Raw genomic sequence first — 21,676 nt, forward strand, 5'->3', positions numbered from 1 at the left:
TGGAAACACCGAACCTCTCATATACTGTCTGTACCCTTACACTCTTTTAAAAGCTCTTTCTAAGGGTTGCTCATTAAAACAAAGTACCTGTATCATTCTATCTTTGAATCTCAATTTGAGATTCAATCTGACATACCAAATGGACTTGGTCGCTAGTCTACTAGCTGAGAATTAAAAAGCCAGTTGAGGATTCTGGCCCCATTACAAATACCTTATGTGCTAAGAAGTGGGAAGTAGTAATGATAACACATTCAGAGAAAGACTTATTTCTGATACATTAATAATAGAAGTAATAATATATCTCCTTTTGAGATTAGCTTTTCTATTAAGGTTGTTTCTCCTTGGAGTATTAACCAGCTCTTATTATATATTTGAGCTGGCATTTCTGAAATACCAAGCTGACAACCAAGAAGTTAGTCACATCTTAATTTCACCAGCGCATGCTTTCAATGGGCTAGTTGGGCAAGACACTGCAGAGAATGAACCCAAGCCCCATGGTATGACATTATACCAAAAAGTTATGTGTTATTTCCAATACATATGCAGTTAAAGGCCACAAATAAACAATCCCCACTTAATTCTTCAGCTAACTAAAGTTTTAAATAGTACTTCTTTGAAACTCATTTGAAACAGAAGCACAAGTGATAGTAGGCTACCTTACCTGGTCGTGGTACAGGCTGTGCTGCTGGAGTTTGTGTTTTTCGAGCAGAAGCACCTTCCTTTTAAAAGACAGAAAAGGTAACATTAACAGCTGGCCTTCTTGTCAGGTACATGGGTTTTTTTAGATTAACACAGAGCTACAGAGGGTATCATGCAAATGAGGACAATAAGTTTCCATTAAAGAGAAGAAAGAAAATAGTGAAAATAATCAAAACTCTTTACAGATTCTGTTTTAGACTTGGGGAGGACAGATAGCCTCATAAGCTTTTACAGGGTTACATTTTAACCATCAAATGCCAATCAGAAACATTTTTTTTCTATATTCAAAGAAACCTTTTCTATTTATAGTATTGTTTCATTTTACCTATGGTTACTTTCACCAAGAGTTAATAACGTAAATGTAAGCAATTGGCAACAGAAATTTCACAACAAGATCTGCTTATGCTCTGGATGGAAAACTAGGACCAGGAAATTGCAATGCATTCCTGCCTTGAAGAGTTTTAGTGCCCAGAAATAGCACTCTCATGATAATTAGTTCTGCTCATGCCTTATCCAATTACCTTAATGTAACAAACAAAAGACCTGCACTACTATTTATTCTTGTTAGCTCTGCAGAGTCAACACACCACATAAGAGAACAGTGAGGTCACACGTCTGCTTCCAAAGCAACATTAAATTCCTGCAAGAACAAATTCTGTTCTCAGTTGCTTCTGTGAAACCTCACTGAACGAAACATATAACTAACAATATTACTAACACTGTAAAAAATGCTATGTACTCCAGCCACTTCAATTTGCAAGGCTGACAGAAAACCTTTTAACATGAAACCACAAATTTTATCTAAAAATTACTTAAACACTATGTGAAGCACATCCTTCAACTGAGAGACACTCAGAAAGGTCAGAGATCCCACCCTGGGAAAACCTGTTGGAAAGGACTCCAATATGGCATTATCACATTTGTACGTCCACGTATAAATAACTATGTTCTGTAATTCAAAATAAAAAAGCTAATGAGCAGGGGACTACACACAAGCAGCCTCAAGTTCCATGATTTAAGTAACTCTTAAAGAAACTGCTTTTAAGTTTCCACCATGAAAGTGAAAACTTTGTTTTTTATCTCAAGAACTGTGAAGTACAAATAGAAGATCACTTGACGAGCCCTTAGAAAACACAAATTTGCTCAAAATCTCTCTTCCCTGAGCTTTAGTCGAAGCCACCCATGATTAGTTACAATAGGCTGGAGCTGACATTTGGTACAGCACGCAGCTTTTGTAACTTTTACAGTCAGCAACCTGCTATTAATCTGCAGCATAAGGATTTAACCCCCCATTGCAAGAATCAGATTGAACTTGAATTTTGCTGTACTCTTTTCTGCTTATTAAAATACCAACATCTATGCAGGGCACTTGAGTCAGTAACTGTTATTTTAAGACTTACTTTTTTAGTATCTGAGAAAAGGTATTTTTGCCAATGTCCTTTCACAATAATTACTCAGCAAATGATAAAAATCAAAATACCACACTCTAAAGGAAGAGCAGCAGGAAAGGCTGACTACCTTTGAGAGAAGCCTTGCAACTGAGCAACAGCAGTTATTTGAAACATTACCACCTCTCTTTTTGCCAAGAAAGTAGAAATAAAACATTTTGCATCTGTTTCTATAGAAAAATGTCATTTTCTGTGTGTAAAGACTGTTCCTTTGGTGCACTAATTACACATGTTGAAGAAATACCAAGAATTATCCCATAACATTTCCTTAAATTCAAAGCACTTTATGAAATGGAAAAAAACCCACCAAGCTAAAGAAACATCACTTCCTGTGATGCTAAGTTTCAAGTTTCTAAATCCAGCTCAGTTTGCTTGGATTCTTAACTATTACTGTCTGCAGTTCCACATGTCCATTCCTCTTTCCTCCCCTACAGAATCAGTAATGTAACTTTTCAGCCTCCCCTTCCACTTGTTTAGTGCCGTCCATATCTTAAACAGACCCTGCAGGACCTACAGCAGCTGCAGAGAAGAGAGGGAACCAGGAGCTGCTTCAGAGATACTGGAGTTTTTCTGCAACCTTGGAAAGAATTATAACCAAACTATAATCAAAGCCTTGCTTTTGTTTCCATATGACTTGTGCTTGTGATTTCTCTCTTCACCAAAATGGCCATAAAGCACCAGAATATGCACAGAATCAAGCCTAACAAAATAATTGGCAAATGATCTGTTTGGGAGTTTTTCATACTTTACTCTGAATTGTCTTCTCTATAAGTGATTAGTGGGAAACTTAGTGCAGAAGCCTAAAACAAAAAGGCAGGGCTTTGAGAACATTGCAACTGAAACAAACAAACAAAAAACCCAACCCCAAAACAACAACAACAAGCACATTAAAAAAACAAAACAAACAAAAAAAAACCCAAACAAAAAATCCCATGAAAATATCTGATTAATGGTAGGAAATAAATTCATTTAAATGAGTAAATACAAAAGACAGCTACCATTTCCATGCCTACAACCTTTCTATTTGTAAGACCAATTTCTGCAAGTCAATAAACGGAGGTCACAGCTAAATCACTGCCTTAGACTGTGATAATTTAATGCATGAACCGCAGCTCACAGCTCCTGATATTCTGGCATCCTAACACAGAAACTTAGTTGTCACCTACTGAAGGCATAACATCCATCCTTTGTAAGTGATTTATACCTCTCTATGATTATCAGTGACCTAATCGCCACCTCCTATTATGTAAAAACTGCAGACAATATAGCAAAAGAAGCTCTGATCAATATTTCAACCCCACATTTCTTAAATGGTTTGTAAGGAGAAAAGTATACTATTGAGATGAGGAAGAAACAAAAGTACAGAGCAGTGATCGTTGACAAGATACACCAAGTGGAGAAGAAAACCTGCTTTCAATAAGGAGGTCATTAGCAGGACAATTTTGCTAACATCTCACACTATCCTGAAAACAAAGGATGCTGAGTTTAGATACAAAATTAATGCTTTTCAAAAGCATTCAGATAGAGGCATAAATTTTTCCTATGACAATGCACTAATTTATGATACAAGCTCTGTTTACAAGGCAGGTATAACCACAGAGAACTACATGCTAGGATTTCTCCCAGAGGAAAAGAAAATTAAGTTGATGGAGTAAACTTCATTGTTGGTTCATTCAACCACACAAGGTAAGTGCTGCTGGTAATTTATGGCCTGTTAGCTACTTGGAGGCAACTTCTCGCTTGCACGCTCTGACTCCTTGTAAAGACAGCAGCTTATTTCTCAGTGAGTGCGCAGTGAGATATTTCAAATCTTCTAATGTGAAGTTGTTAATGTAAACGTTACTCTTAAGTAGCTAGCACGCTGCAAATTTGAACTCCAGTTCGGGGAGCTTTTGTTTGTGCAGCTGTACCCTAAGCATCAGAAGCAGCAGAAATCACTGTTTAGCTATTTAAAGAACATTCATTTCCTCAAAGTTTCTGAACACTTAACAGCTTTGCTCGAAGATGACATACCTAATTCTTATGCATAAGCTGTTTGAGACCATGAAGGAGTATGTTATGAATATTCATAAATTGAAAGTAATTTCGTAACAAAACCATATAATTTGAAAAATACAAATCTTCTTTAAGACGACCACTTAACATCGTATTTTCATCAAAAACATATTACTTGGTTTAGCTGTGCTAATTTACCATAGAAGGCTATATATAGTTTACTTATGATTTACATTAAATATATGAGTATTTAACAATTCAGAAGCACCAACCTGACGTAGAATGAAATCAGGAAAACAGATACCAAAAGCTTCATACCTTCCTGACTTTCACTGAAGCATTTACAGACACACAACTGTATATACTTTTCAGTAGAATTCATTCCATTTCAGTACGTTTCTTATGATAACAGATATTTACAAAATGTCTGCTCAATAACTGTTCTTATGTTAGCGTGTGCCTTCTGCTATTTAGCATTGTTCTAGCTAAACACCTAAAAATATTGGGTCACAAACCAATGCATGAATAGAGAACAGGTTACTATGTGTGAAAAAAATCCAGATTCCCACTTATAGTCAAACAAGGAAAAATAAACCCACACCCTGAAGTACGACTGGCTTCTACTATTATTGTACGCCCTAGTAATTACACTTTTAGTGTGTTCTTTTCTTCCCTCATTCCTTCATACAATGTCTATGTTTGTCTTAAAAATTCAGACACTGCTACGTGCTCTGGTAAGTTTTGTGAGTGTCAACTGTGTTTGAAATAACAAGAAGCTTTAGGTCTACTGCTTGAAGTCCCATAAATTTGTATGTTTTGTATACAGCTTACTTCACACCTTTCCTTTCACGTGTGCCCTCATTTTCCCTCACCTGCTTCCACGTTATACAGGAAAGTTGCAATATATTATGAAGATACAAATTGTTTTGGACAGATTCTTACCACACTTGTTTGTCCTCCAATATATTGCATCCTCAACACATTTGAATGTAAAAAGTTCAACAGCTTTTAAGAAATCTATTTCTTGCAATAGTAAAACTGAGATATTCCATCTACACAAACATCAAAAATTATCTAACAAAAAAAAAAGTAAACTATGGTCAATCTATGGTTGTATTTAGTTACCCAACAGTGGGTGTTGTTTTGGTTTTAACAGCTTTTAAAACCTTCTGCAGTGTTTGTTGACCTTTTTAATTAAAGAAATAAATGTAATTCTTTGTGTTAATTTGCAAAAATCACCAATTATCAATATCCATCTGATACCAGGACCTAACTAGTATTTTTCTATATTTTAGAAAAAAATTCTGTATTTTAGATACCTAGTACTTAAGCTTAAATGAGCATTAACATCCACAGTTAAGTTACTTTCACTCATTTCTCAATTGGAATCAGAAATTGCCTGAACATAACTCATACTACGTTTTCGGAAATGAACCCTCATGTTTTAAGCAATAAAACCTGTTATAGAGGTAGAATTTTTTCTTGGAGGCATGGTTCACATATACCCAAGTTAGTTTACTCTCTTGAGGCACAAAAGACAGATTAGAAGTTTCTTATTGTGGCTTCGCAAGGTACAAATAATGGAAGGAAAAACCTCAAACTCTTAACTATTTCACTGCACATTCACTGTCTCAACTGGTTTCTATGTAGAGATCCATACAGTTTGTAATATTTTGACCTTTAAAAAAAATGTTAAGAGCAACAGATAGAATTGACAATTTGATGCCATCTTACGGCTCTTTTAGTTTAGCAAATTTAATTTCTATCTTGTTGCTTTATAACACCGATATTAGTACAAGATCTTTACCTAATAATTTTTAGATTTTGGGGTAACTTGCATGCTCCTGCACAGAAGTAGTACAAGTAAAAAGTAACATTTGATTCTGCAAGAAGTATTAGCAACTGCCTGCATATAAAACATAAAGCAGCTTTCAGCTTCACCATCCATGACGGAAGACAATTCAACCAAAGACTGTTCTGTTCATAAAGATGAATGTAGTAAAACCGCAACACTCGGATCTCAAATGAGATCTCAAATGAGATGGGGGGGGGGGGGGGGGGGGGTGCAGAATCTTCCAAAAAAACAAGCAAAACAGTCCTACTGAGTTGCTCTGCCTCTGAGTCTTCCTAATGATTCTCTGACTTCTGTTCATATCAAGAAAAGTTTAATAATATTTTCAGTTTAGCTAGTGTTTCACATCATCATTTTATTTACAGATGAAACTGGTACAGCTTATTTGCATACTTCTGTGCACACAAATCCGCATATGCAGTCCCCTAAAACAGATATTTAAGTAATAAATTGCAAGCTTCTAACTCCTTTCCTAATTTTAAACTATGCTGTAAAAAAAATAGAATTTGATAACAGGATCTTAACTATTGTGCAAATATTGCTAACATCACACTCATTTTAGCTTCCTTGCTTGTAATATTAATAAAAAGGTCATTTCTACTGTTTACATTGTTTCAACTTCCTTATAGTCTAGAAAAGAGAGTGGGAGTTTAAGCAGAATTAAAGATACTTTTATAGAATGAATTTAAAAAAGGGGCAAAGTTTACCATTCTTTATCAAGGGCTTTTGATACCAACTGCCTAAGGAAAATACCACCATAGCTTCACTATTTCCTACTTCAACAACTAAGAAACTGATGCGACAAAACAGGTTAGTAAAAATTATATAAATTGTATTTGTTTCAAAATACGAAACTGCTTATACTGAAGATCATGTCTTATCAAGCATAGTTTGAAGAAAAATACCAATGGAGGATTACTAATCCTCAAATTCAGTTGCAAGAAAGAAAACTTGATGCCCATCATCTTAGAAAGATAAGGCAAATTTCATTATACTTTTCAAAATACTGTTAAAGTTGTTGTACATACAGCAAATTTCACAAGTGTAAGGAAATCAGATGTAGACAGTTTCTTTTGAATGAGTACAGCATTACAATGATGGAGGAGAGGGAGCAAGGAGAAGCAAGGGAGGGTGGCAGAAATAAAACTATGCTGATGTCATCAAGGGACTGACTGAAATTTAGAAATACTAATCTTTGTTGTTCCACAGCATTCAAATTAAACTTTGGTTTACAAATCTGGTCCTTTATTAATCCACTATAGAATTAAAACTGACAAGATTACTTAAATTCTGAAACATTGACACAGTAGAACATAATAAAGAACAGGACTGACGGGTTTTTTCAGTAGCAGGTTAGGCCTGGAGATCAGTGTCATTGAAAGACATGAAAAATACTCACTGCAATTTCTTGTTTATTACAACTAGGTTAAAAGAAGTTTGGTTTAAACATGGAAAAATATGACTGAATTAATTGGGCTGCTTATAGATAGCTTAGGTAATAGTCTGGTTCTGCAAAGAAAACGGTTCTAAGCAACACAAATCACAACTGAATCTAAATGAATACTGCAGTGACTAGTGATACCTAGGGAAAAAAAACATATAAATATGCTAAAATAATAATAAAAAAAATTATTGGAGATGTTTTTGGAAAGAGTTAATGAAAGCAACAATTACTCAAATGACTTAAAACTTAAGCACTACCCCCAAAGCTAAGCTTTCAAAACATTCCTGAACAGTCTTCAGTGAAGTGTGCTAGCGCTTCTCCCATCTTTATGCTTGCACAAAATATCAGTAAAATTAAGATCTTCATCTTGAATTTACATCAGTCACGTAACTTCAAACTGTTGCTATCGAAATAGCAATTTTGAGCTGAAGCGGAATGCTGGTGACAAAGCCAGATTAAACACGTAAGCACTTCCATCTTCCTGGGGATAAGCTGTTTTCATCAAAAAACAACTCTTAATCCTGAGAACTCGACAGGTTTTGTTTGTTTTTTTTTAAAAAAAAAAATAAAGGCCTGCCTATAATATACCTACCTATGTTTATTTAAATAACTCATTCCCTTGAAATGCGCAAAAAGACAAAAGTAGGTATCACTAAAACATTATTTTTGCTTAGAATTCTTTTCCTTTGGGTTAATTATCTGAGCCGTCCTCAGGCATATTACTTGGCAATTGCTAAGATTTTTGACAAACACAGTTTGAGAACAACAGGATTTTTTCACCTTCCTCAAAAGTCAAGTGCAAAGGTTTATACACCACTGGTTTTCTGTATACTAAAATCAGAACGTGCTGCATCGGTTCAATAGAACTGGAATTTGCGTAATTGTGAATTAACTATGATTTGCTAATTTTTTTAGTCTCCAACTTTCAAGCTTCACACATTCATGAATTTCTAATTCCAATACTACCTGTAACCACAAGCATTAGTCACTCATATAAAGTGGTTTTTCACCAGAAACATCACAGAATATGGGGCTCAAACAATTCATTTACAGAAAAGCACTGCTGACATGCAAACTCTAAACACACGTAGAAAAGCATTGTTATTTTTCTATTCAGATCCTGCTTTGGAAATGGTATTCAAGGGGACAGTCATATGTACATTAAAGAAAATGTTGCTCAGTACAGATCGACAGGGAGAGCCCACTTACACCTGCACTCAGTGAGCAATAAATTTGCAGAGGAAAAGGCTTGAAAGACCCTCCAAAAGGTTCCTTTGCAACTTCTGGAAAGACTCATGAAATGCTTTGTGTGAGTAGAATATTTTCAAAAGCTCTGCAGGTACCTACACGAATACAGATGGATCCTTAACTTCTGCGTAAAAATTTTTCCAAAAAACCCAAACTGAACCAAGACCTAAGCAACTGATGAACTTTATGTGATGCTGTTCAACGTCTCAATGCAACAGAAACTGATGAGGCTCTTTCCAGACTCCCCTTGGTTGTATTGAATCCTGTTGCTAGAACAGGGGATGCTGTAATATTAGAATTCTAATACATAGGAAGCTATTAAAGGCCTTAGGTTTTTTCGTGATTGCTTGTTCAACAAATTATCCAGCACCACTTTTTCCCAGTTGTACTTCATCCTGATGTGATCTTCTCCTTTCTATTCACTGAAAAAAAGTTTTAATGTTATTCTTCTGTACCTTACCAGCTTTAGCAATCCCAGCACTATGGTTATATATTACATTATGTTACAAGAAAACATAATTGTCATGGGTGGTCACGGCCAGAGAGATGAAAGCAATTTTCCAAGTAATCACCTTGGAAGACTTAAAATATCAGGAGAAAATCCTGAAACTGTATTCCTTGAGGAGCCAGTGCACAAAGCTGAACAGTGCCGTGATGAACTCTTCATTGTTTGTGTTGCCTAGAAAAGTAACTGCTGAGTTCAAAACCAGCATGAGCTTTTTCAGGATCAAAAGCCTTAGCTGCAGTTATAATAAATGGTAATAAACAAGCCAAGAGATAAGAGTGCTTGAGCGATGATGGTGATGATTATAAGAATACAATGGACTACAACTACTTTAACATGGAAAGGGCTATTTTGAACTGTCACAGGCCAGGGAAAAGTCTAGAAAAATGTTCTATTTGCAGATTGTCTTGACACTCAAGGCCTCCTCTATGAATAACAGCTAATCTACTATGCAAGTGCAGCTGCAAAAGAGTAGGTGTTTTTTTATAAACCACAAAAGGTGACTATCTTGAGGCCTGTTATAACTGGAACAGGCTGCTAGTAATACCAAAGTACAGATCTGTGCAGTCAGTCGAGTAATATTGGTAATGAAATTTGTGCTATCTCAAATTTTCTTAACTCTTTTTATATTTCTTTACCTTGTGAGTTGTACACTAAGACACCACAACAGAATCTTGCTGGACACCCGCCTGCTGCATTGGCTACAGCAAAGTTAAGTGAATACCAATTGTACACACAGGAAATTAAAAAAAATACTAGAAGAAAAAAAATGTGTATTTATAAGAGTTATCTGTGCCATTTGCAAACAGAGTAGTAAGCCTTCAGCATAACATCTATTAAAGCCCTCATATCAACAGACTATCCATTGAGACAGAGCAGATTCACTATCTTGGGTGCTGGCAATAAAAATTTGGCAAAATATTGAGACATAAGAGATATCTGTACAACAGCAGACAAACAAGTTAGAAACAGAACACTAATTTACAGCAAAAATTTCTGAGTTTAGTCCAGCATGAAAGTTATGATTTCTGGACTTGCATATGCTGCAGTTATCCACAGGCTGCAGTTCCTCGAAACTAGAAAGGACTGGACATTTTAATCTGCCTACAAGATAACGAATCCTATCTCTAAACATTTGTCCTGCCCCAGCTGCATAAGTTCACAGGTTTGTTTTCAATTGTCATATTTTAAAAAACAAACAAAAAAATTATATTGAAGAATGAAAATTAACCAAAGAAACAGCATGTTAAAAAGAAACAAACCAGATTTTGTCCTGCACTTATTCTACAGATCCTATTGCTTTAATTCATTCAAAAAATAGACTGCAAGAAAGAAAATATGTTGTGTACCATGAAGATGAGAAGTGAATCAAATCAGGATGCATGCAGAGTTTTTTGGTGGATGGTGGTGGGAGGACAATAGGTGAACAGACTTTTTTATTTGCTCTTTAACACCGTGGCTAAGCACCCTTGATCATAACGGCAGCAAAAGGTATCACTTCTCCGTAGCAAGAACACAAATTCAGTCATTCCTCCCCTTTCTCAAATGCTTAATTTAAGCCTTACATTTACAGTTAGTACAATCAGAAAAGCCCCTGTGAAATGTTTGCCAAGCACTGTACGTAAACACAGCATTAGTCAAGCTTAAAACACATGGGAACAGCAACAAAAACTTCAGACAAAGTTTTTTGCAATAAAAGCACCTCTAGCTGGGGGGGATGGGACGGGCCATACTCACATTACTGCCAGCCCAGCTTTTGTTCCTCATCTCCTTTCCTCATATGCGACAACATAACCCTCCTTATCAACAGGTTGATACTGTGTTCAGAGGAACTGGTCTTTGTTCAGTTTGTATCACAAGAAGTTATTTCACTAAAAATACTAAATCCAAGAGAAACCAACTATTTTGAACAGACACAGAATACCTTACATTTTCAATGTACAGGCTTGCTAAATGGTGCCATATGAAAAAGCACTATTTTGAAAACTATTATGACGGAGCTGACATTTGGTTGTAATATTTCTTTCTGCCTGGTGATTTCATACACTTGTATCAAGTAAAACAAAAGATTTCACTAGATTTAACTTCAAAGGAAACACATCTATTACTGGATCAAAATGTTTACATTCGGATTTCAACAAAATAAACAGATCCTTGGAAGCATTTTCCCACATTTTCACTCAGGACATAGAGGCAATTTTGGATTCAAAAGAATATACGTACAAACTTCAAGAACCAAACCTATGAAGTTCATATGCAGTGTATTAATAGTACCTCAATCTTAGTATTAAACTTTTGGAATTACATAGCCTCAAGCTTCCCCTGCTATATATATTTAACACAGTAAAACATCGTGGAAAAAAATTGCACTCTTCAGTATCCTCAAATGGCTGCTCCCACCACTAGTAAAAATCATTAGCATATCTTTCTCAGTACGATATTCTGAAGTCTGAGCATTTCCAAAATTTACAATACTAGCATCCCACTTACACCAGTCACAGGAGCTCTGATAAACTGTCTTCTAGACTACCTAGATCCTTTCCGTGGACTGCATTATGTGAAAGTTTCACAAACACCATCATAATCAAACACCCAGAATGAAAATGCTATGTTTTTGGTACTGTTATATGCCATTTATGGTCCTGTTCTCCAATTCTCTCCCCCCCCAGCTTTCCCAGTGAGATCCACTGCACTACATAGTTTTTGCTGTAGAACTCTCATTCCAGAATTCTGTTTTAATTAAAATACAATTTTATTTACAATTTTGAAGGAGCACTCAAATTAGACCAAAACAATTTTTTATCTCTCCCCCCCCCCCCCCCCCAAGAAATTTCCACTCAGTGCAACTGGGTTACTGGAAAAGGCCTAAAGTTTCTCCCCCTAGGTACAGATGTAAACAAATTAAAAAGCTAAAATACTTTGCAAGCATCACTACTATGCAGCACTAAATCACACGATGGCACATGTCAGCAGAAACAGCCAGGAAGCCACCTGAACCCAAAATTCTGTATTTCCTAAATTAAGCCTTCATACTGATTGAATAAATTCCAAGATTAAAAAAAACCTAATAATCCTCCAAACACTGCAACAAATTAAAACCTACTGTTTTGTACCCAAAGAGCGAATAGACAACGTACTGTTCAACTTTCAGTTGTTTTCATTTATGTGCGTTCTGAAAGTCTGGCTCTTTGACAAAAGTTATACAGCCTTTTGATAGGGCTGTTTTACTTCAAAAAGAAGTCACGTATGTGAATCAAGCAACAGAATCACAGTATTAATCATCATATAAAAGTCACTGGGACACAAAAGTATTTTAGTCACCCACCATAGATTCATATGTTGAAGACAAATAATAGAAGAACAGATAGCATATTTTCATCACAGCAACAATGCTTTCTACTTGTATGCTTCTTGACAAGTATTTAGGTTGAAAGAATTGCCTTCAAAATTTTTTGCACTAGCATGCATGCAACAGAATTTGTGTATTATTGCTACACTATTATATACCAAATAGATTGTGCAAACTGCTATTGGTATTTGTATCCTGAATTAACATGTCATTCATCCCACCCTGTTGTAGAATATAAAAGCCAATGATGCTATATGCCTATATCAAAACCTAACTGTAATGGCAATAAATCATGCATTAAGTTAAAATACAGGAAGGATTCTGGCTGTATCACACAAGAGGAATTTTTCCATTTGGCCTTCTGCCTCTACTTTCAGCTTCCTTTGGCATTATATCTAAATTCCCCATTATTCTTCTCTCTTTAGTAGAGAAGATTAAATTAAGCCCTTCCTAAAGCACTAAGACGACAGCATTCAACTTTTATTTTTTCATTTTATACACAATCCATACACTAGATAGAAGCTTGGAGATAGTCTGTCTATGCATTATGAGATCTGGTTTATAATACAACTGTTCTTTGAAATGGCTAAGGCACAGCTGTATTTTTGGTAGTGCAGAAATGCAGTCCTCTTAAATAAAGGTCAACTGCCAAGGTCTCATTCATACAGTCTAGGGCCATGTTATTCAAAGATGAAGACAGGATAAGGGCCGTACAAAAACTCTACAAATTTTAGGATCTTCCTATTATGCTATGATTTTTATACAGTCTTCATCCATCACTGCAGAAAAAGTAACCCCTTGACTAAATGAGCAGACTCAAAAGCATATTTTAAAACAGGTTTTAAAAGTTTTCAAATGGCTGCCTCTCTCACTCTCTCTACCCCATGTGTATGTATATACACATACATACACACACAAATTTATCTTCAAGAACTTCCCACTGTGAATAAACATTGAAGATGACAGACTATGCCAGTCAGCACAGACACAGGTGAGGTTCACTGCAACTATTATTTCTGCTACTCACATGTTAGCAAATATCAGTCATCCATAATGATCCTATGGATTTCACAGTTTATCTGAAGGAAATCTGCCTTAAGCAGCAAGACCTCTTCAGCTCTCCTTCAGCCCTCACATCTGTCCTGTTACTTCAAATAGTTGTTTCGCCTTTGAAAAGTCTACTGTCCGTGATAAAAAATAAACAAGATATTTTTTTTTTTCCCCCCCTACAGCAATCAGTTGCAAAGCAAGATCCCCTCACTGGAAAACCGGGCACTTAGGTGGCAGGAAATAAAAATGGTTAAGCCACTAAGAACAGACAATGTTTTGGAAGACAGTCAGGCTTTCAATGCCAAGATCTCAATGAGAAAAAAAAAAAGTGCAACAAGATTCCTCTGTTATGACACCCTGGAACTTTCTGTACGTGCTCAGGAGGGCTTCACCAGTCACAAACAGATTCATTTTCATAGAGACTCATCCAATAACTCCCTTGTCTTAATCTGGTGGTGCTTTACTTTTATGAGAAAAGCACCAAAACAAAATAGCAGTGTCACCCTTTGAGAAAGTGCAGCATAGTAATTTTACGTGTAGCTCGAAAGGCTGGTAATAAGTACAAAACCTCACACATTTCTATTTATTCCTGTTCTTCCAAAAGACATTTTGAAAATGTATGAAAAACCAACTATTCAAGAGCTTATACCTGACTATATATTTCTTCCTTATTTCTCAGCTCCTACACTGTCATATTCTTGGGTAAATATTCTATGCCCATTTTGAAGGAAGAGCAAAAACCCTTATCTTCTCAAACAGGCATTTTTGTCACTGACTAGTGCCTAGTTTGAAGAAAAACATCTGAAAATTAGATAAAAATAATGACAAGGCACTACCAGTATGAAAGCTGTTCTAAAAAAAACCCCAACTTACTATTGCCATCAGATCTCAATCAACTGGGATCAGACATTCTAGGTAGCACATTTTCCATTAGAGATGACAGAGGTGCCTTAGATTTAGCGATTTCATTAGCTCAGGGCAGCTTCGTAGAAACACAGCTAGTTTACTTCCCAGGCCAGCAGGGCTTCAGAAACAGCACCACCACACAGCATGGAGCTACTATTTATAAATCTTGCAAGCATCTCATGTATGCCACAGCATTGTTTCAAGAACAAGCAAGCAATTCTACACAGAGTCATCAGAGCTTATTAGCTCCAGCCACACGGGACCTGAACCAACTCCACCAGACCATTCAGAGTAGGCTGATGCATCTATTCCCTAATGGTCGACATTCCACAAGGCTTATTAGATTGTGTGCATTATCATGTGAATACACAGATCCAATTTCAATCTGGCATTGGTCCCAACCAGCCTGCTAGTGAGAGAAGAACAGAGATTCAAGAGACCTGCTCTAACTTTCCTCACTGCATCCAGCGTTTCCCACATTAGTGACATATCTCCTTGCCCACTCCCTTCCCCCAGTGCACCTCAGAGAACTGAAAGTTAATTACACATAACAAAAAAAAACCCTCCTCTTGTCATTAGGCAAACCCAGCATGAAAGTGCAGATACTGGTACATAGTTCCAGACAGTGCTGTGTAGAGTCCACTGTAAAAAAAAAAAAAAAAAAAATAATTTTTTTTTCACAGCAAAGAAATAGTCTCCATATGAGGTGACCTAGATTCAAAAAAAAAAAAAAAGGGGGGGGGGGGCGGGGGGATTCCCTTTTTGTATTGTATCCAGGCGTCATTAAATTAAGAAGGAATTTTTATTCTATTTTATTGCTTTGCTTGCTTACCTAGAAATGCAATAGCAGTAGAAAATGACTGTTGTCTTCTTTGCACTATTATGTTTCTTACAGATATTAATAGAATTACAGGGCTTTTTATATCTGGCAAAATAAGTAACTCCAAGGAAAACAGTAAGACGGAGATCCAAAGGTGCGGGGCAAGGGAAGAAAAAAAAAATAAGATCAGGTTTGGTCTCTGAAAAGTTATTTCTTTTCTTCTGCAATGTAAATCATAATACTTGCATGTGAGTAAAGCACAAATGTGCAGTAACCAAAAATTATAGAAAAAGCATTTGTAGAAGTCTGAATGCTTAGTTACGCAAATCCTTGAGAGGAGAAGACTTAAAAGAATCTGCAATGTGCAAGCCATCATCCAAGGTCATGAGATTTGTGGGGTTTTTAAGAGGATGACAGGTTTTTTGTGTGTTTAAGAGGTTTTGTTTTGTTTTTTTTTTTTTTTTTTTTTTAAGATGACAGATGCTCCCTATAAATTAACTCTGCTTTAGTAAAACGGATCAGTGATAGAAAGCTTTGCAGATGCTGATTAAGAGTTACAAGAATATATCTCTCTATATTACTTAAAAATATAATCTTTAATTTTAGGCCAAATTTTATTAATTCAGCATTATTACATTAAATAGATTCAGTATTTTTTTTTGTTAAACACACACCTCCCTACAGGATGCATTAATGATTCTTAATATTACATCTTGAGATGGACAAGATGCAAGAGAGCTGTCTCTGACTTTTTCGTCTGTTAGAAGGCACTAAATTACAGAAAATAGAAACCCTGGAATTTGAGTTTGAAATATAGTTCAGGATAGCAGAAAAGAATAAAAATTCTCTAGTTCTGACCCAGTATTCTCTGTCAATTAACATAATACAAACTGAGCTCTAACGATTTCCTCTAAATCATGTATTTGAGGACAAGGAGTCCTGGTAACTCTGACTCTAGATTAGTAAATTATGTGAAAAAAATCCTCAGGCTCATGAAAGTAATCTCGACTCTTACACTGATTACAAAAGCAATTACGAACACCGTTATTCAGACAAAAAGCATGATTTCCACAGCACCGTTTCCTTTTCCTTGGAAGTCACTAAAGGGATGCTATCATTTAAGTTGAATGAGAATTTCAAAAGTGGAAAGAGAAAGTCTGCAGGACAGACTGGCAACTAGGGGTACGCAAAGACATTTTGCACGGTAACTTGATTTCTTTGTTTGTCAGAAGCATATACAAATGAACATTTACTTCCAAAGGATTTTTGCCACAAAACAGAATTAGCTTTGATTTAACTGGAAACCAGTTCAATGATATTAAAGCACACTACATGATAAAACTCAGTACATACTAAAATCAGCTTTTCATTAATACACACTGACTGGAAACTACTTCAAGTTGAGGGAATCATTAACATGGAACAACAGTAGGAAAAACCAGATACATGAAATTGGCTGGCCAAGCTGAAGCAGTTCTATCAAACTAGGTGGTGTGCAAGGTGCTTGGAATAATTTTAGTTCCCCCAACATGTCAAAGAAAGGGCAGCAGGGAACTGCTCTTAAAAGGGGACTTATTCTCCATCTTACGACCTAGGTTTTCTGTTGGATATGAACAAATATTGCTTAAATTTATTACGGGGTAGAACCTCTTGGATCGCTGGAGAAAGGATTTTTTCACAGATTTTGTTGGTTTTCTTAGTTTAAGCATCTGTACTTGAAGAAAAGCCTTCAGGCATTAAAGACACTTGCTAAAGCTTTGTTGTTTCTGCTGTAAACCCTGCATGTCCCACAGAATTAGCTGTAAATGAGCATACCTACAGGATGGAGCTGTAGGAATTAATATACTAAAGCTTCTGAGGAAATGTGACAATGGAAAGAGTCAATGCAGGTCTCAACCCCAAGACATATGAAATTCTGACAGCTCTCAAAGTCCAGCTCTTCAATTTCACATTATTTAACATTAACTAAACAACTGTGTCACCAATTTCAACTTCAAAACCAGGAATTTTTGAGGCTGACAAAATGCTTCCATATTCACATACAAACCATATACAAAAGGGAAAAAAACTTAGCGTCACACAAAAGAAATAAGATCTCCGTAGCTCATCCAGCAGTCCAAGGCAAAGTGCTGGGCAGGAGGTCTGCATCCTGGTGATGAACCTGATGGGCCAAGACTCTTCAAATCATTGGGAGAGAAGTGCTCGATGCCTCAAGAACCTGAAGACAGCCCAAGGGAAAAGGGTCTTTCTGGGCCTGTTGCAGGAAGGAATCAGGCAGAGAGAAGGGGCTGGACAGGTGGTAACAGCTGGAACAACGCATTTTTCTTCTTAGGCAGAAGAGCTGGCGGCCTATTAACTCCTATAGAATGTCACCTTCCTGCTTTAAGAGATTTGATATGTAGTATCGGTTCTTCCCCACAGTCACTTCCTGTAAGAATTTAAGTTTTCATTTCAAATTCTCATGCTGGGGGTGTGAGGCTGGGTGTTAGGGGTAAAGTCATAAGGTACAGGGAAAAACAGAAGTCTATTTTCCACAACTGTTCTTTAAACTCCCTGCGAACGTTTAGTACTTCTGCTGCTTGGCCGCCTCTCCCCTGCTGTGCTGAATCAAAGCTTCATAAAGTCCTTGCTCTTCTCAGAATGCAAAAGGAACACTTGTGACAGGCAGAAAATATTACTGCTGGCACTGGACTGTCAGTTCATCGGGGAGAACCGCGCAACCAAAAAAACTGCACAATACAAATGAAATTATGTTGTCCATCGCCTGGAAAAAAAGCCCCTGCATTTAGCACTTGAGATCAGCAATAATTGGATGCAAAGCCTGGGGGAAGACATGAAAAATCAGAATACAGAAAAGAAAGACGACGTGATAAAGCAAACAACACGTTATTGAGGAAAGAAACGTGTCTGGACAGTAGTCCAATATGCAAAATTTGCATAACACAGAACCAGAACAGAAATAAAGCAGACCGAAACCATTTTGTATTCTGGGTTTTCAAGTGAATTTTGAAGCACCCCGAACCCTGTGTTCCTCACAGGAAGCTGTGATAGGAGAATGGATTGAATTCCAGTTGGATACCTAGAACATCAGCTTACTTAATAAAAAAAATAGAAGCTTTAGAATTATGAAACATCCCTTTGAAATGTTTCCCAAAGTATACGGAATAAGAAGCACCCTCCTGACTTGAAAAGATCACTTGGTCTTTCCTCTCTCTCACAACTTTGCAAAGTTAGGGGATGTGCTTATATTCCTTATTGAATGATATAACAATTATCAACTACTCATTAGCAAACAAAAATATGCATGTTTCAGCATAACTGGAAATCTTTTCTAGTTCTATCACCATTTCAGATTGATCTATATTGCTGCATCTCCGTTTTAAATTTAAGACATTCAAAGATTAATGAAATCGCTAAGTTTATGGCTTGGATGTGATTAGAATGGAGTGCAAAATCTTGACCATTTATAAAAAAATGCAGCAAGCGTAAGCTGGGTTTCACAACTAACTAAGCAATGGGGAAAATCTGCTAAGGAAAATAAGGCAGGCAATACTGACACTTGTGGTCATTTCTAGATTGCTATTTTTCATTCAGTTACAAACATGCTTGTGATAGTCAAGAAACATGTTGGGATCACAAAGTATATTCTATGATCCTGTCCTCTTGCTCTAAATGACTTATTGGAGAAGTATTCTTTTTGAAGCAAAGAGAAGAATGGCCACTGGCCATATAAGTAATAATTAAAAAAAGGAGAAAATAATAAATAATAATAAAAACACAGAAAATTAAAACTAAGCATTTATGACATTCTGTATTAACACCTTTCCAGAAGGAAAAAATAAAGTTTAAAAGCAAAAATAACCGACCTTGAAAATGTTGCCACTAATCATTTTGAACTGTCACTTGAAAGGTTTTCAACACATTACAGCTGAAATAAATACTACATTTTACTATGATAAAATGGAAGAAGCTTTGCAAAGTATTCATGGAGTATCCAGAAAGCACGGTCCATATGGGAACACTGTTGACATGTCAGCTATGATGCACATATTTAGTTTAACTTTCATGGGACTTGTGGCCACCAGGCAGAAAATTACCTAGCACTACGCACCTGACTACCACGACCACTCTGAATTGGTTTGAGAAACTTCTATTAATGTTGTCAAGATGGAACTTTATTTAATGGCTCAACCTTAGGGTCCCATTTATTTTGAAACCAGTTAGACAAGATTCTGCTGATACCCTCTAAAAATGACATGTAGGAAGTTTTTTGAAGAAAATATTCCAAACCTACACATCTTTGTTTCGCCTAAGTACATTTTGCATAGTTCACAGACTAACCTGCACATGTGACAACTAAGTAGACAACTTTTCTGATTCCTTGCATCTGCTTCCAGCTTTGCAGAACTCACTGAACAGTCAAGCTTTCACCGGCCACGGTAACTCTATAGTGTTCCTTACACACATGCTGCACATCTTCACATCAGAGTAACTCCTTCTTAGTCTTAATAGATGGCAGCATTTCAAACACTAACATTGCAGCTTCTAATTTAAGATGTAACCATAGTAACATTACAGAACATACTACTCCTTGGATCAAGAACAAGCAGTCCGCTGACCCTTCACAGTGAGATTTAGCCGAAATAAAGCTCATTCCAACCTCCAGCCCAGCAAGATTACTCAAACCTTCAGGTCATATTTCCAGTATAGAGCAAGCTGTGCCCTCCTGAAATACCCAGAAACATACAGTATCATATAAAAGTAGTAAAGAACAAAGTGCTATAAAAGGAATTTCTTCCTGAAACTTTAGACTCTCTAAAGCTACATCAGTCACACCCAGATAGAAAGTAGTAGAAAAATCAAAGCTTTTCCTTACTTTTCTGTAAGATGAGCAAAGACTTGCTCATCCTTTAAAAGCAAAGAATGAGTGAACAAAAGAAACTGTTCATTAAGATTTAAGAATTCAGTATTCGATTTGTTCACATGGCAAGATGACCAATTTTATGCATATCAACAGGCAACAGCTCTGCCTGAACTTTGCAAGCTATACAGAAGTGATATGGTCATATAATTAAAAGCCAAAGCTGATGTCTGCTCCCTTCTAAATTTACTTTAAAACAGATTCTATTTATAAAAAATGGCCCTTGGGATTTTTGTACCTTTAGTATTTACTAATGAGCATTTACAGAAAAATAAAAACAGCTCTGCCCACCCCAATATGTAAACATACTACATATAACTCACAAACCTTCAGAGATATGCTTCAGGTATAGTGAAGCAGTAGTAAATAAAGTAAGTGGAAACACTATGGATTTTAATAAACATTCTGTTGAGATTCAGACTTGCTTCCTGAATACAATGTTATGCGTCTTATATGAAAATCCAAAAATCAGAGGCAGATTCACATGCTGGTATTCAAAAAAACATTACTTGCTTCTACGTAAGTCAACACAGGTAAATTAACTACATGACTATCTCACTTGATTTCCTACTCGTAGCTCAGATTGCAGCAAATTGACAATACTCCTAGCCAAACTCTGTCACATATTTGTATGCATACAGCAACAGATTCTATATAGTTCTGTATATTAGGTAGGGTAAGGATAAGAAAGCTTTGTGTGTTTAAGTGGAAAATTCAGTAGACTGAGCACACATGCAACCTTTCAAAGCACTGATTCTCAATTATTCATAACCGTCCCAGAACAGGAAGCGGTGCTGGACACAGGTTTCTCCTCTCTCGCTCCACCGCCCTGCTGACCCCCCTCCGTTTTATAAATACAAAATTTTTAGAGTGGAGGAGATACGAGTCTTTACCGATATACATGTTATATTTATAACTAATACTTAAGGAATATTCTCATGCTCCTAAAATGTCCTCAAATAGGATATTAGGATTTGGGGATATTGTCATTAGGATAGGAAATGCATACATTAAAAACAAGAGTAAATTAATAGAGAAAGTTAGTGTACATAGGTGATTTAGTTAGGAGGATATAAATCTGATTATGCTTCTAGTAAATTACCAGAATATGCATTTAGAATATTAAAACACACTGACTGCCTTGGGAAGCCTTATTTGCCAGTAAAGGACGTACCCACCCCCAATCCTACTAATCAGAGATACCATATGATAGAGCAATTATATTTTCTTTATCCTTTGGCTAAAAACAAAACAAACCAAAAACCACAAAACCAAAACAGTCTAAACAGCTAGTCCTTAACTTTTCAAAATAGAGTGGACAAACACAGCGACTAATAAATATTTGGGTAAGTATGCTGGTAGCTTTCTATTTTCTGAGCTATCTATTGTGATATTTTATTTATAACATATAGTAAATATATTAAGATGCTTCTGCATAG

General features: G+C 36.3%; 1 protein-coding gene across 1 annotated transcript in view; it reads right to left on the minus strand.

The window, feature by feature from the left end:
• The window catches only part of CDC73 (cell division cycle 73), a 118,627-nt gene that overhangs the window by 23,753 nt on the left and 73,198 nt on the right, over window positions 1-21,676 (minus strand). The window contains exon 11 of the mRNA XM_087733017.1: window positions 662-719. Within this exon, the coding sequence (XP_087589143.1) occupies window positions 662-719 (58 nt within the window). The remainder of the gene's footprint in view (window positions 1-661; window positions 720-21,676) is intronic.

The sequence above is a fragment of the Nipponia nippon genome, unplaced genomic scaffold (genome assembly GCF_047370975.1).
Source record: "Nipponia nippon isolate SJK-2023a ecotype South Korea unplaced genomic scaffold, ASM4737097v1 scaffold_5, whole genome shotgun sequence".
Taxonomy (NCBI): domain Eukaryota; kingdom Metazoa; phylum Chordata; class Aves; order Pelecaniformes; family Threskiornithidae; genus Nipponia; species Nipponia nippon.